The 15,004-nt window shown below is 33.0% G+C and overlaps 1 protein-coding gene and 1 long non-coding RNA gene across 6 annotated transcripts; both read left to right on the forward strand.

Moving 5' to 3' along the window:
- Positions 1-71: 71 nt before the first annotated feature.
- On the forward strand, positions 72-2,667 carry LOC148190581 (uncharacterized). 2 transcript variants are annotated; one of them, XR_015783169.1, is made up of 3 exons: positions 72-548; positions 1,490-1,680; positions 2,184-2,667. It is a non-coding gene; the product is annotated as an uncharacterized LOC148190581 (long non-coding RNA). The 2 variants fall into 2 exon arrangements; XR_015783170.1 differs by having other exon boundaries at positions 77-548; positions 1,533-1,680.
- A 2,339-nt stretch (positions 2,668-5,006) lies between these two features.
- LOC124830598 (acyl-coenzyme A oxidase 4, peroxisomal) lies at positions 5,007-11,692 on the forward strand. Of its 4 annotated transcripts, none has more exons than XM_088102792.1 (13): positions 5,007-5,136; positions 5,919-6,023; positions 8,258-8,364; positions 8,485-8,562; positions 8,641-8,764; positions 8,878-8,951; positions 9,035-9,094; positions 9,238-9,347; positions 9,821-9,980; positions 10,370-10,446; positions 10,521-10,692; positions 10,819-10,911; positions 11,298-11,692. In XM_088102792.1, exons 2-13 carry the CDS (start codon positions 5,939-5,941, stop codon positions 11,421-11,423), a joined length of 1,266 nt encoding a protein of 421 aa, XP_087958918.1. In that variant the 5' UTR covers positions 5,007-5,136; positions 5,919-5,938; the 3' UTR covers positions 11,424-11,692. The 4 variants fall into 4 exon arrangements, with proteins under 4 accessions (XP_087958918.1, XP_087958919.1, XP_087958917.1 ...); XM_088102791.1 differs by having other exon boundaries at positions 5,032-5,285; positions 11,365-11,692; XM_088102790.1 differs by having other exon boundaries at positions 5,035-5,285.
- Positions 11,693-15,004: the final 3,312 nt, after the last annotated feature.

Here is a 15,004-nt window from a genome sequence, read left to right on the forward strand (position 1 = left end):
CACTAACCAGGTAGTAAATGTTGTATTTTCTCTTTGTTAATATTTCTTGTTCCACTTTTCAATATTTTTATTTGGTATATTATTGCTTCATAGTTATTGGAAGGGATGACTTTACCGTTGATGATGGCAAGTTTACATGAATCTCAACCACTGTCTTGGCTTTTGAATAATGATAATCATCAATTATTGTTACCAAATGACTTTTGAATAATTTTATTGATACAAGAATTGGATAAGATAACATTTGCTGCCGTGTTATAGTTTGAGAGCATTGGTTATGGTTTATTGCTTGTGTTTATGTTATGATTTATTGTGAGTGATTTTGAACTGACTTTGTGAGTTAATTTGGGAGAAGAATGTTTTGGATGTGGGGTCTAGAAGTGGCATTCTTGCTATATGGTCAGCTCAAGCAGGCGTGAGGAAGGTGTATGCAGTGGAAGCGACGAAGATGTCAGAACATGCCCGTGCACTAGTCAAAGCGAATAATCTCCAGAATGTAGTTGAGGTCATCGAGGGATCAATGGAGGATGTTACCTTGCTTTAGAAAGGTTAGAATTAATGAGATCTGTTTAGTTTGTTTGATATAACTTTTTTTTTCTGGTTCTTGTGTACATTAATGATTTCAAAAATGACATTTACTCTATGTAACATATTCTATAGTTTTCAATGGAATTGGTTAGCTTCAAAATTCTTATTTCATAGTCATTACTCATTAGTCAACAAATATAGTGCCAAACTTGTCTCATGAATTAAATACAAAACTACTCAGTGCTTGTCTATTTACATTAGATTCATTGTCTTGGCATGTAGTGCGCACTATGCTCATTTCATCACATTGCCAATGGTGATAATTTACATGTATAAATAATTTGGTTGTTGCCTGATGGTGATAATTTACATGTATAAAAAGACTATCCCTAGATGGCATGTATACTCTATAAAAGGGAAAGCCATTGGTTTGTTCATGGCATTTTTATTGACTCTGGGATTAGTGTGGAACCTGTGGAAAATAGCTACTACTTTTTTTTTCATATATATATATATATATATATATATATATATATATATATAAAACTAGATTTAAACACTTTTGGTATACACTACGAGACTTTAAAATTACATTTCTTATACATAGAAGATAAATAACAAAAATGTACTTTATTAAAGTGGAACTTTTATGTTTGATATAAAAAATATAGACTTGGGCTGAAAGAAAAATTAAGATAGAGTTAGACACTCATATAAAAACATTAAAAGTTAGCTAAGCTTATTTTACTGTAAGACACTATTGTAAATTACGAAACTAAGATGAAAGATAATATTCTAAATGTTGAGATGTCCGAATAATTTTTCACTTTCTAGCATTATTAGTAAGAACTAATAATTGTTTGATAACTTATTACTCTTTATATTGATAATCAGTGGAATATATAGCTTTGCTTTTTTTTCACTTACATTGTCTAGAACATGAGTTTTTGTTCAATGTTAGGTGCTTGCATAAGTATTTGCATTCCCTGCATGGGTTGAAATAGACACGTGGAAAGCTTGGTCTTGGTGCAAAGATGGTATTGATTGAGGAGAAATAGGTCCAGGGACTAAATAGGAAGTTGAAGTACGGGCTTGCTCTGGACATGCGGTAGAGAAAATGCAAGAGCTAATAAGTAAAAGTCAGGAAGACAGGTTAGTCTTTTCTTACCAGAATATCTTCCCCTCATGGCCATTTTCCAATGCATGTAGAGTTGGATTTCTTCTAAGGTTATTTACCAGACCCATAAAAAATTTACCAAAACATATTTGATGGAATAATAGCATTAGTCTTGATTATAAATTATGGATTTATCTTTAATTTTGGATGGTTCGTTGTGCTTAAACATTTATTGGTTTGTGATATATAGATTTTAAGTTATTTATCTTGTATTTATAATGACCATCCCACTATTTACTATCGTGGTGTTTTTGGATCAGTTGCTTTGCTAATATTTGAGACTTATTACTATAACACAAAATAGATTCAAATAAATTCTTTTGTTTGTGTGCAAGTGCACGTACTAAAACAAACCATAAATCTAAACTATTGGTTCCTGGCAACGCGTGTTACATGAAATCTTTTGAGATTGATCATGTATTGTTTATATGTAAGTTTTGAAAGACTTTTAATTTAATGCATGAATTTAAACATGCAGGTTATTAAGGAAACAATTGATTCCAATATTACAATAGAATACAAGTCAAACACAGTTGATGATTTACATATGAGGAAGCCAGATATTAGCAAAGCGAAGGAACTGCTGATTTGGGAACACAAAATCCCACTTAATGATGAAATTGGATTCTGAATAAAGATGAAGGTAAAGGGATGAAATTTTCCTTTAGGAAGGAGATTTATTCTAATCTTCCATTTCAGGCTATGAAGGAAGTTAATTAGCTTTTAGAAATGTTACCTTTAGAAGTTTAATTGTATATTGATTTACAATATGAAAATCAAAGTTAATTAGCTTTTAAAAATGTTACCTTTAGCAGTTTAATTGTATATTGATTTACAATGTGAAAATCAACTAAGATACACGTGATTGTTAATTTATTTAGATGTTCATACTTAACTTCATCCATGTTTGTACACAGTTTGATATTATTCAAACTAAAAAAATATTCAATTGTGTATGTCTATTATGTTGTATTTTTAAGTAATTCATGATTGATTTATGTATTGCATTAGTTGTAAAAGCAATTTGATGGTTGTAGTTATCTCTAGTCAGATCTATAAAACTCCTAAAAGCAATTTGGTGGTTGTATTTATCTTTACTCAGATATATAAAACTCCTAAAAGCAATTTGGTGGTGTAATAGGATTACCTAATTTTTTTTTTTAAAAAACTATAGTTATATACAGATATTACATACGGATTTATCCGTACATAATTATATACAGATATTATATACGAATTTATCCGTATATAATTTAGCTACGATAGTTTTATATACGGATTTTTATCCGTATGTAAGCCGTATATAACTAAGTGTTATATACGGATTTTGGATCTTATATACGGATTTTGGTTGTATGTAATTCAATTTTTTTTTGTAGTGTTAGATGATTCTAAAGTTGTTTATAGATTTAATTTGCTGTTAAGTAGTTTTTTTTTTTTAAAAAAAAATCAGATTTTGAAATCAGTGCAGTTTTTAGTTTTTTCTTTTATAGTTTTGGTGTTCTAATTGTAAGTACTGTAAACAGATTTTGATTTCCTAGTAATTTCCTTTAGCTAGTTCAGTTTTTAGTAATCCTTTAGGATTTGAAAGATGTAAAGATAGTGTTTTTACAGTTTTAATTGGTAGCTTACTTCAATACACGCTTTTAGCAATTTTAGCCTATTCTAGTCATCAGTTTTAGATTCTAGCTAGTCATATTTTGAGTTTTAGGTAATTTTATTAATGTGAGTTGTTTCTTAGTTAGAATTTACTATTTTAAAGTTGTTAGGATAATTTCTTTTCAGAGTTTTAGGTTAGTTTAGTACAGTTAGCACTTTTTAGCTATTCTAGTGGAGTTTTTGAAGTTTGAGTAATGGCTTTTAGAGGTTCTATTAGGAATTAGTTTTTGAGGTTATTTTGAGCTAAATAGAACTTGTGTAGATAGTTTAGTCACTGTTTCAGGTGTCTTTTGAAGATTTTTCACCTTTACTGTTTCATTATTTTCTGAATTGAGTAGACAGCTTTCCAACTAGTTTTTACACTTATCTGACTGAAGTTGAAGTTGTAAAAGTTTGAAGCTTTAAAGCTTTGAAGTGCTTATTGAAATTTTATGGAATATATATTTGGTTCGGTAATAACAATAAAACTTATAATAGCTTTCTGTAATATAGTTATTCATATTTGTAATATGTATCCATTTAAAAAAAAAATACTGATAAGAACAAACTAATACATTTTTTTATGATAATAGTGAATAAATTACTAGTTTAATAGTTTATATACACTTAAAATTGTTATTAATAACTATAATTTTCAAATTAATTTTTAAATTAGTAACTATTAATAGTATATATTCACACAAATTTAAATTACTTTTATTAGTTATTAATATTCTCCAAATTTAAGTATGATTTAAATTAATAATAAGTTCCAAAATTTTAATTCATTATATAACATTTAAATCAATATTTTGAATTTAATATTTTGTAATTAATCTCTAATATGTTTACGTTAAGGTAAATTTTTTTAAAAATTGATTATACAAATATAGACAAAAGGTGAGAGTCACTTCTCATTAATTTTTTTCTCATTATGCTTTGATTTTTTTTTTCAATATATTGTTATATTACTGTATTTTATTGTAAATTAGGTATCGTAACTTAAAAATTATTAAAATAATATAAAAAAATTTGTATATAAAGTAAATGAAAAATTTCATCATATACTGTCATTTAGGGATGGCAAAAAAATCCGTACCAACGGATATCCGCGGATAAAATCCGTACGGATAGTTGATATCCACAAATATTTACCATCCGCAACTCGTGGATAGCGGATATTTTAATACCCGCTTATAAACGGGTCGGGTGCAGTATTATACTATCCGTACCCACGGATACCCGTTACCCACGAAAAATAAAAATAGAAATTTAATTTATATTTTATTAAGTTAAATTTAATTAAAATTAACATTAATTTATATTTTACAAGATTAAATTTAATTAAAATTGAATTTATATTTATATTTAATTTAATTTATATTATATTTTATATATATTTTTTAATTCTATTTAAATTTTATTTTAATAATTTATTAAAATATATATTTTTTAAATATTTGTGAATATCCGTGAATATTCACGGGTATTCGCGGGTTTTAAAATACTGTAGATATTTTTTAAACGAATATCTGTACAAGTAGTAAATTGGATGAAATTATTTTTTGGAGTGAGTAAACACTATCGATACCCGACGTCACCGTTGCCATCATCTTATAATACAAACAAAAAAGTCACGGTTTTTCTGGTAAGATTATAATAATCGCAGTTTTCCAATTTTGCCAAACAAGACAACACTGCACACATGGAGGGATGGGCGTAGTAATCATCAACACCAACACGTAAATTGTGCTGACGCGGAAAATCATCTCTCCTTGGATTGCGTGTTATTTGTTAGTTCATAGCCCGAAGTTCCATTTACTCTCTGTTCTTCCATTTCTTTTCTTATCATATCGTGCCACTTGACCTGAACCCCTAATTTTCACTTTCCATTTCTTCGATCTCTCTCCGACCATGACGATTCCCTCTTCTACAAATCCAGGTCAGTGATTTCTTCTCTGTTGCAGTTTTATTTAGTGTCACAGTTTGCATCATTCAATCATTGCGATCGGTTTCAATACGACCGAGACTTTCTGAGCATGTTCAAGCTCTCTTTGATTCGAGCAGGATTTGCTAAATACCTTTTCCTTTGTTTTTCACATCTATTATTTGATATTGTTTGTTTGGTGTTTGAAATATGTGAGAAAATTGAAGTTGATTTTTTTTTTTTGTCAGACGTGGTTAGTTTAGCTTTAATGTAAATAAAGGTGCTTTTCTCAAAGTAAACATTATTCTGTAGAAGATGTTAGATATATTGTTTAAACCTAGCGTGCTTAGTTTTGTTGACTGACACGTTGTTAATTCTTATTTATCTAATGCTACGATCACTACTATTAATAGTGTTAACATTTCATTAGCAATGGGTTCGTTCAAGGATCAGTCCTTATTGCAATGTCTAACCTTTGGTGCACCGTTATTGTTGTATCTCGACCTGAAAGAAGCAGCCAAACATATTATTTAGTTATCATTTGCTCCAGTAATTTGTTTATTCCTGTCTTCTAATCCACAATTGATGTTTTGAATTTTTCTGGCATTTGATTCCTGTGCTTTTTAATGAATGCTTTGGTTTGTCCAGACGGATCTGTCAAAAATGCAATGCCTTCGTATTTTTATTTACCACAACTGGATGTTTCTGCCGCATTTCCGCAGGCAACACCAGCATCAACGTTTCCTCCTTCTGGTAAGAAATTTCTTTGATTATTTTGGTCATAATAGAGTAACAATGTTTTCTTTGATTGAGCTTAGCTAGCTGTGTGGATTAAGTTGTTGGGGCTTGTATTTTGGTAAACGATATACACTTATTTTGTATAATAGTCCATATATAGTTCAGGTGTAAAGCCCCCCTCCTACAAAGGCTTGTAGGGTTTCTAAGTTCTAACTTTGTGCTTTGTTAATTGTTACCTTTAATTTTCAATTTAATGTATATTTTTAACCATTTGTGACATTGTATGAACTATTCTCTACCCTCTCTCACCCACACAAATACATCCACACATCCACACATCCACACATGTGAGTGTGTTCAAACACACAAAATTGAATCTATATTTCCAATAGCATGTTGGGAATGATGTCTTTGACTATAAACGTGAAAGGGTGGTGGAGGAGGAAAATCTGACAGTGGACTATGCACAACAGGAGGATGATAGATGACGGAAATATTAACTTGATGGAGACACATAAGAAGATGAACCTTATAGTAAAAGAAAACTCGTTGAAGTTGACATCAACATAAACAAAATAACAGTTAAGAGAAGGAGAAAAACACTTATATCCTTTTTGGGATCATGTAAATCCTAAAAACACGTGTTTGTGTGACCTAGGAGATAGCTTATCATGATCATGACCAAAATTGTGAACAAAACATTTAGATCCAAAAACTTTCAGAGACAAGGGATGAAGAGGTTCATGAGAAAACAAAATAGAATGAGAAATTTTGTTATCTAAAACCGAAGATGGCATCTCCACCTTCAACTTTCTTATTGGTTAAATGTAATTGGGTTATCAAGAAACTGACCTTCATAGCCCATAATCTTTAGTGATGCATCCCCCTTTTCTCTCCATCATAATTTTTGTTTCTCTAGCAAATCTCACTTCCTTTTTGTTTTTTTCTTCACTATAGAGGCTGTGATTCCTTATTGTTGAACCTTCTCCCACATCTTGAGCAGTTTCCATAACTCTAATCACGTCCTTTGGATCCTGTGGTAGAATTTGATTTTGAACTTTAGATTGCAGCCCTTCAGAGAAATGTCCCTGCAATTGATCTTTTGGTGTTTGGTTTGCTTGTGACACCAACCTTGAGGAGTCATTCCCTTCAAACATGGACAACTCCACTGTTTTAACCTAAGGCCTCAGCAACACTTCTCCCTCCTTGTCTGATCTACTACTATGTAGATATCTTTCTTCCTTCTTCTCTTCATCATTAACCAGGTACTCTCCTCCTTCAGACAATTTCTTGCTTTTCAACATTTCTTGTAATAGTTCTTTGATTTCTTTCATGTCTGGCTAACTTTCTTTAATAACAACCATTTCTTGTTCACTGGCTCATTTTTCCAACACACTTAAACACCTTACGATGTTGACCCTTTGCAGTAGATCTGATAGATCAGATCAATTTGTTAGGAACCAAGAATTGAAAAGAGAAAGAAAATAAAGGTTTTTTATTGAATAGAATGAAAAGAACAAAAAATAGGAGATTACTCTCTCCTTCAAGGGCTTCCCCTTTACAAAGAGCTAAAGTTCAATCTACAAAAGTTCACGTCCCTTCCCTTTCATCTCCTTCCTTCCTACTTATATCTAACTAACACCTCAAGTAACTAATTCATGGATATTCTTACTATCTTAACTAATTTCTCTTCTTTGTGTCCTAACAGAAATACACCCTTAAAATATAATTTTCTTCTTCCTTTGTTTCCTTTTCATTGATGTTAAGAAATGGACTTTAAGCTTAACTTAACTTTACAAAATCGGCTTGTAAGGTAAGTTTTTCACCCACTTATATATTGTGAATTGACGTTATCTTTAGTCAATGTGGGACTTCCAACACCCCCTCACGCTGAGATATATATATCTCGTGCATAGGACTAGACATTAATGGTTGGTCAGGTAGAAGCCCGATTGAGGGTGAAATAATAGACCCGACAAACAACAAACTTTGATAGGATAGGTTCTAACTCATGGCTCTGATACCATGTTAAGAAATAGACTTTAAGCCTAACTCTACCCTACAAAACCAGTTTGTAAGGTGAGGTTTGCATCCACTTATATATTGTGAATATACCTTATCTCTAGTCAATGTAAAACTTCCAACACATGCATGACTTGGTATGCTGGTATTTTTTTTTTAATATTTTTATTTAAACAAGTTATGCTTCAGGAATTCACTTTCAATTTTGTCTGATGTTTGAGAAACAGCTTCAGATTATTTTCAATTGGACGACTTGTTAACAGTAGAGGAGCATGCCATTAGGAGGAAAGTAAGAGAGTGTATGGAAAAAGAAATTGCTCCAATAATGACCGAGGCATGTATTTGTGATGATGTTATTACTTGAATTGAGAAAATTATGACAGGAAGTTATTCTTCCATAATGTTCCTTTTTTCTTTCTTTCAATCCCATCATCTTTCAACTTGTTTTCTTCAGTACTGGGAGAAGGCCAAATTCCCATTTCATGTTATTCCAAAGCTTGGTGCCTTGCACATTGCTGGTGGCACGATCAAGGTTCTCCCTATTGATATTTTCCTCTGTTGTTTAGATATTCCACATGATAAATGAAGTTCTTAGCTATCTGATTCTCAGGGTTATGGCTGTCCTGGTCTTTCCATCACTGGAAGTGCAATAGCTGTCGCAGAAGTTGCAAGAGTTGATGCCAGCTGTTCAACTTTTGTTTTGGTCCATTCATCCTTAGCAATGCTTACTATTGGTAATAACCTTGTTCATTTCATGTAAATAGTTCCCTAATTTTAGTTTTATTTGTATTAGATGATGCGATGTTAATAGTTCCTGATATTTTATAACTTTGACTGTCAAGTTTAGCATTGTGTGGATCAGAAGCTCAGAAGCAAAAGTATCTGCCTTCTTTGGCACAGTTTCAGACTGTAGCATGCTGGGTTAGTTTGTTTTTCTGGCAATGTATTACTTTATGTTTCTGCTCAAAAACTACTTCTGAAATGAATTATTTTCTTAACAATAGGCTTTGACCGAACCTGACTATGGAAGTGATGCCAGTGCTTTGAAGACCACTGCCACAAAGGTCTGTCACCTTATGCGGACCTTAACTAGTATTTGCTTTTTGATTCCTTTTGCCTTAATTGTCTTGTTAATTATTCTTAGTTTAATTGTTCCAAATTTCAATAGTACTGATATTGTGGAGTCGCTTTGCTTTTAAATGAACAGGTGGAGGGAGGATGGATACTTGAGGGCCAAAAGCGGTGGATAGGAAACAGTACATTTGCTGATGTTTTGGTCGTCTTTGCTAGGAATGCAGCAACAAATCAAATAAATGGGTACGAAATGAGTCCTTACATTCATTATTTAGTCTCTGTATGCTCATATATATGAAAATGAAATATTAACTTAGTTTTAGTATGCCTCTTCATCTAAATGTTAGAGATTCAGTTATGTATTAAAATTTTGTGGAGTGTCTTGTACCTTGCCCTGCTTCCCAACAGGGAGGGAAATTAATAAAATAACTGACATATTTTGATATGGAAAAACATTAGCCTGATATGATGCCTGCACTCCATCACACAATACACGGAAAGGATCTATGAAGAAGGAATTCCTTCAATTTTGGGGATGCCACGGAGAGTAAAAAATGTCTTAGATGAAAGTTTGTATTACTAGGCACTAACAACAATAACATGCTTAGACACTCTCTCGCACACACCCACTCCTAGCTTCTGTTTCCTGTGAACCTATTGTGTCTTACTTTGCAATTAAATTTTATTTACAATAGTCCCTGCGCTTTCTATTTCAGATTTATTATTAGAAAGGACGCACCTGGTTTAACAGTAACAAAAATAGAGAATAAAATTGGACTTAGGATTGTACAGAATGGTGACATTGTTATGAGAAAAGTTTTTGTCCCTGATGAGGACAGAATTGCAGGAGTAAACTCTTTTCAGGACACAAACAAGGTATGACTATGCGTGTTGTTTCTCTATTTTTCTTTCAATAAATCAATATGATTTCAACAAAAAGTTATTGTTTTGAGTTACTGTTAATAAAAGTTATACTAGATGAAGCGGTAGATATGATATATTAATCTTTGGTTGGTGGTGTGTCCTCAATTCTCATTTTGACAGACTGTTTTTGTTTTATTCAAGTAAACTTTAAATTCTAGCTATGCATGTCCTCCATCCTCGTTGTTTGGTTTAATACCGGAGATTGGAAAAATCTGGTTAAGAATGTAGATGGAATTACAATCTTTACTCAGTCAATATCTTGTGTATTTTCATCTTTCATGTTTGGGGCTTGATTTACAACATTACCATTGCTTATATATTTTTTACTCTCCTAAAACCAGGTGCTTGCTGTATCACGTATAATGGTTGCTTGGCAACCCATTGGTATATCGATGGGCATCTATGATATGTGTCATAGGTATTGCTTAATTACAATGTAATCATACTTACTCTTTCACGGAAAATATTTTCTGAATTTGGATTGATCAATAGGTATCTAAGAGAGAGAAAACAATTTGGAGCTCCATTAGCAGCTTTCCAAATTAGCCAACAGAAACTTGTCCAAATGCTTGGAAATATTCAAGCCATGATTCTTGTTGGTTGGCGCCTGTGCAAATTGTATGAGAGTGGTAAAATGACTCCAGGTCATGCTAGCTTGGGAAAGGTAGTTTGTAACTTATGTCGCAATTGTGACCCCCTGCTTTCTTTCCTAAAACCAAAATCAAGTAATACTACTTGTAACTCTTCTTAAGATAGATGTATGCTAATGAATTTTGCCATGACCTTTCAGTCATGGATCACCTTGAGAGCAAGAGAAACAGCTGCTCTGGGCCGAGAGTTGCTAGGTGGCAATGGAATTTTGGCTGATTTTCTTGTGGCAAAGGTATGATTGATTCTTAATACAAGATTTATTATGTCGAGCCTCAAGTTTGACCAATGATATAAACTAGGTAATTTAGTTGTCTGTTGATGAGTATAGATCGTCTGCATAAATCTTGCCTAACAAATGGATGAGAAGGTTTTAAACCCAAGTGTAATGTTCTAATGATCTTTGTTTCATTCTGTAGTCATAGAAGCTATATACAATTTATAAAGTTAAAATTTGTGGATGAAGAGCATCTTAATTTTATGGACATCTGAGTGGCAGCATTTATATGCTTTGCAACTGATTGACTGCTTTAATTCATCTATTTAGATTTAGATACTAATTGAATCAAAATTTGGTTAATTAATTTTAAAACATTATATTTTTCATATGTTATGTTGCAGGCATTTTGTGATTTAGAACCCATCTATACCTACGAAGGCACGTATGACATCAACACTTTGATTACAGGTAGAGAAGTTACTGGCTTTGCCAGCTTTAAACCAGTTGCGCAAAGAAGTCGATTGTAGAAGTGTAATGCATTGGTTCTTTTGTACACTCCACTGGGCAACTTCAATCTATGCATTGTGGCTGTGACTACTGTATGTTGGTTAATTAATGTATGAAATTGAGCAATGGGAAACAATTAATACTTATAAAGACGCTTGTGTAGATGACTAATAATGAGCAAAGAATCATCAGATTCTATTTTTGTTGTGGGGGCATTGTACGGGAGAGAGTACGCTGCTGATAGTTAACAGATCTACATGTTTTAAATTGATCTTTTGGCATTGTCACCTGTGCTGGTCTTGGTGTGTGATTTAGGGCTGGAAATGTCAGGCAATTGTTGCCTTAAAACGATTCTAACCTGCTTCTTGATGAAAGAAATGGAAGCAATTGAAGCGAGCCTTACAAAACCTTCTAAAACTCGACTTCATTTGAAAACTTATTTGAAAGCTTTTTAGTCCTTAACACATGTAAACTTGTCACCAAAAACTCCCTGCGCTGGCCTGGACCTGCCATTAAAAGACTTATTCAAAAACAGCCTTCCATGGCTTGCCATTGCCTTATCGGTGGCGCATGCATTTATGCGTATCTTACTCTCCTTTGGCTAGATTTTCTGACTCAGCCAATCCATTTTCTGCTTCTTCTCTTAAGATTAATCCTGCGAATCAGTATTCACTATTTGGAGAGTCATTATTGGGCTTGAATACCTCCACCAAAGCAAGGTTTTTACTTAGTAGTAGAAAACAAGGAAAATGTTATGACTTGTGAGCAATTTCGGAATCCCTTGTAGTCGAGTTTGTAAATATTCTCTCGTCGACATGTTGTAATTCACGGTGGCGCAACTTAATTGGAACAAATTGGTTAAGATGGTATCATCCATCCTCGGAAATTAATAGGCTGTATGCGAGGAACGGAAATAATAAATTCTACCATGAGCTAATATATAGGTAGCACATCATTTCCTTTAATCAAATTATCCAAGGTGCATTATAAGGAAGCAGTCAATGTTTGGTTATGCACACAATCAATAATCAAGAAGTTGCGTGATGGAGTTGTTAAAATGATGAACAAAACCTTATTTTGTAGAACAAAAGGAGTATATTTTTTCATTCTAGTTGGATAGATAATATTGGGTGAGGCGATCAGTACATGTTTCTTAATGAACCGTTCACCATATATGACCATTGATTTCAATACTTGGTTGAGGTGTGGTCTAATAAATGAACGAACTTCTCAACATTGAAGGTATTTGGGTGTCTTACATATTAATGAAGGTAAATTTGCTAACAAATCCAAGAAGTGTTTGTAATAAGGGAATAAAGTATAAAAGGTTTAAGAATAGAGACTTTGAGCAGAGAAACTAGTGATCTTAAGTAGAGTGTTTTCATTTTTTTTTTCTTTTGGTTGAGTCCAATATTTCTAACTAGTTAATTTCTGGTTTATAGTTAGAAAGTTAGCAAGTGATTATTCGGTTAATACTTTGTAAAACAGAGTGTAACTTCTTCTGCTGTCTATATAATAGCATTCTCTGGAGCCTTTTATGGTGTTCTTCTTTCGTGAAACTCCACCACTGCTTTTCTAATAGCAGCTTCTTCCTTTAATCTATTACTCTTCCCTTCTAGTTTATCGCATTGTTTATGGAATTATGAAGCTGCTTTAGCAGCATTCTTAATTAACCGATGACATCACAAATACTTAACAACAAATTACCTTATAATGTCCTATACAACAAACCTCCTAACATTTCACATTTAATGGTTTTTGGTTGTCTCGTGTTTTGCATGGTGATTTGGATGAGAAAGTTTTTATGAAGCCTCCTCCTGGATTATCTCTTTCGGATCCTAACTTGGTCTGTAAACTTACCAAATCATTATATGGTCTTCGGCAAGCTAGTCACCAGTGGAATTTTAAGCTTTCTCATACTCTTGTAGAAGCTGGTTTTGTGCAATCCAAATCTGATTATTCCTTATTCACCAAACATCTCCCATTGGTTTCACAATTGTGCTTTCTTATATAGATGATTTAATTCTAGCAGGGTTTGACATATCTGAAATTCACCAGCTGAAATCCCTAATACATTAAAATTTGGTATTAAGGAACTTGGTACTCTCAGATTTCTCTTAATAAGAGAAAATATGCTTTAGATCTGTTGCAAGAAGCTGGGTTTTTACCGGCAAAACCTTCTTCCACTCCTACGGATTATTCACTCAAACTGTCCACAACCACTAACTAGCATACCACTTCCCGACGCTACTATCTACTGCAGACTCCTTGGACGGTTGGGTTATCTTACCAACTCCAGACCAGTTATAAGCTTTGTGGTTAGCTAACTTGGTCAGTTTCTCATCACACCAACTTCTTTGCATTTACAAGCCGCTTATCGTGTTCTTCAATATATAAAAAGTAACCTTGCTCAAGTGCTTTTGAGCCTTGCTCAGTCTAATCTCCACCTTAGTGGATTCTCAGATTCAGATTGGGGAGCATGCATGTCTTGATACACGAAGGTCTTTGACTGGTTTCTGCTTCTTTCTTGGTTCAGCTCTGATTTTCTGGAAATAAAAAAAGAAGCACATTGTCTCAAGATCATCTTCAGAAGCAAATATAGAGCATTAGAAAATTCCAGTTGTGAAGATTCAATGTTTGTAAGTAATATTCTCACACTATGTGATAATAGTTCTTCCATTGGTTTATCCAAGAATTCCATTTTGTATTCTAGAGTAAAACATACATCATTTTACCATAGATCATATCCAAAAGGATAATATGGATTTATAGTTTGTATCCACAAAAGATCAACCAGTTGATGCATTTTACAAAGTACCTTATGAATTATCGATTAATATTTTATATGAAACCAACTGAGCGTGAAATTCGTCAACTTGAAATGCGCCCTTTCCTAATGCATCATGGCATGGAGCATCTAATGGTTATATGACCAGTAGAGAGTCTAATTGCATCGCATGAACGTCTTGCAAAGAGGATAAAAATTTGTAAACAAGTACGAGCACAATAATTTTGTCAGAATTGTGCAGAAGAATTATTATTTTTGGATAAAAACGAAGAGGGAGTGAATTAATTCTTTAATAAAATTGTGTCTTTTAAAAAATTTCTTTTTTTCAAACTGATTTTACAAATAAATTTGATTCCTTTCAAGAAAAACAAAGAGTATTGTACCAGATGACCTCCGGACGGTCCCAGACAAACACAGAGGACTGACAACACGACTCAATCACTCATACCGAACGGTCGTGACAGGTAGGTTTCCAGACGTGATTAAGGTAAAACACTGATTAAAGGATTGGGCTCTGGATTGGGTCGTGATTAAGGCCTTGCTAATCCTAGGCCCATGACCAAAACTATAAATATAGATCAAAGGTAAGAGGTAGGCCGATTCATGAATTATGCATTTATTGTAGCACTTAAACAACCGATCGAACCATTACCAACTTAAGCATCGGAGCACCTTTGACATGTACCCTCCCAGGCGGACAAGACGAACGAACTTTGGACAACAGAGGAAAGAATCTCACGAAGGCCGGACAGAAGCAACATAAGGCGTACAGATTTAGGTGACTCGACCCCATACAGGAACAAGTATAAAAAT

This window comes from Vigna umbellata, unplaced genomic scaffold (assembly GCF_029865625.1).
Source record: "Vigna umbellata cultivar VRB3 unplaced genomic scaffold, Vumbellata_1.0 scaffold_739, whole genome shotgun sequence".
Lineage (NCBI taxonomy): Eukaryota > Viridiplantae > Streptophyta > Magnoliopsida > Fabales > Fabaceae > Vigna > Vigna umbellata.

What these genes read in the sequence shown, in the direction of transcription:
- LOC124830598 (XM_088102791.1), top strand. Translation starts at nt 5,258, where the DNA reads ATGACGATTCCCTCTTCTACAAATCCAG. An exon ending in CTTTTCAGGACACAAACAAG is followed by an intron (nt 9,981 to 10,369) that starts GTATGACTATGC and finishes TCCTAAAACCAG; the next exon opens with GTGCTTGCTGTATCACGTAT. An exon ending in GTCATGCTAGCTTGGGAAAG is followed by an intron (nt 10,693 to 10,818) that starts GTAGTTTGTAAC and finishes ATGACCTTTCAG; the next exon opens with TCATGGATCACCTTGAGAGC.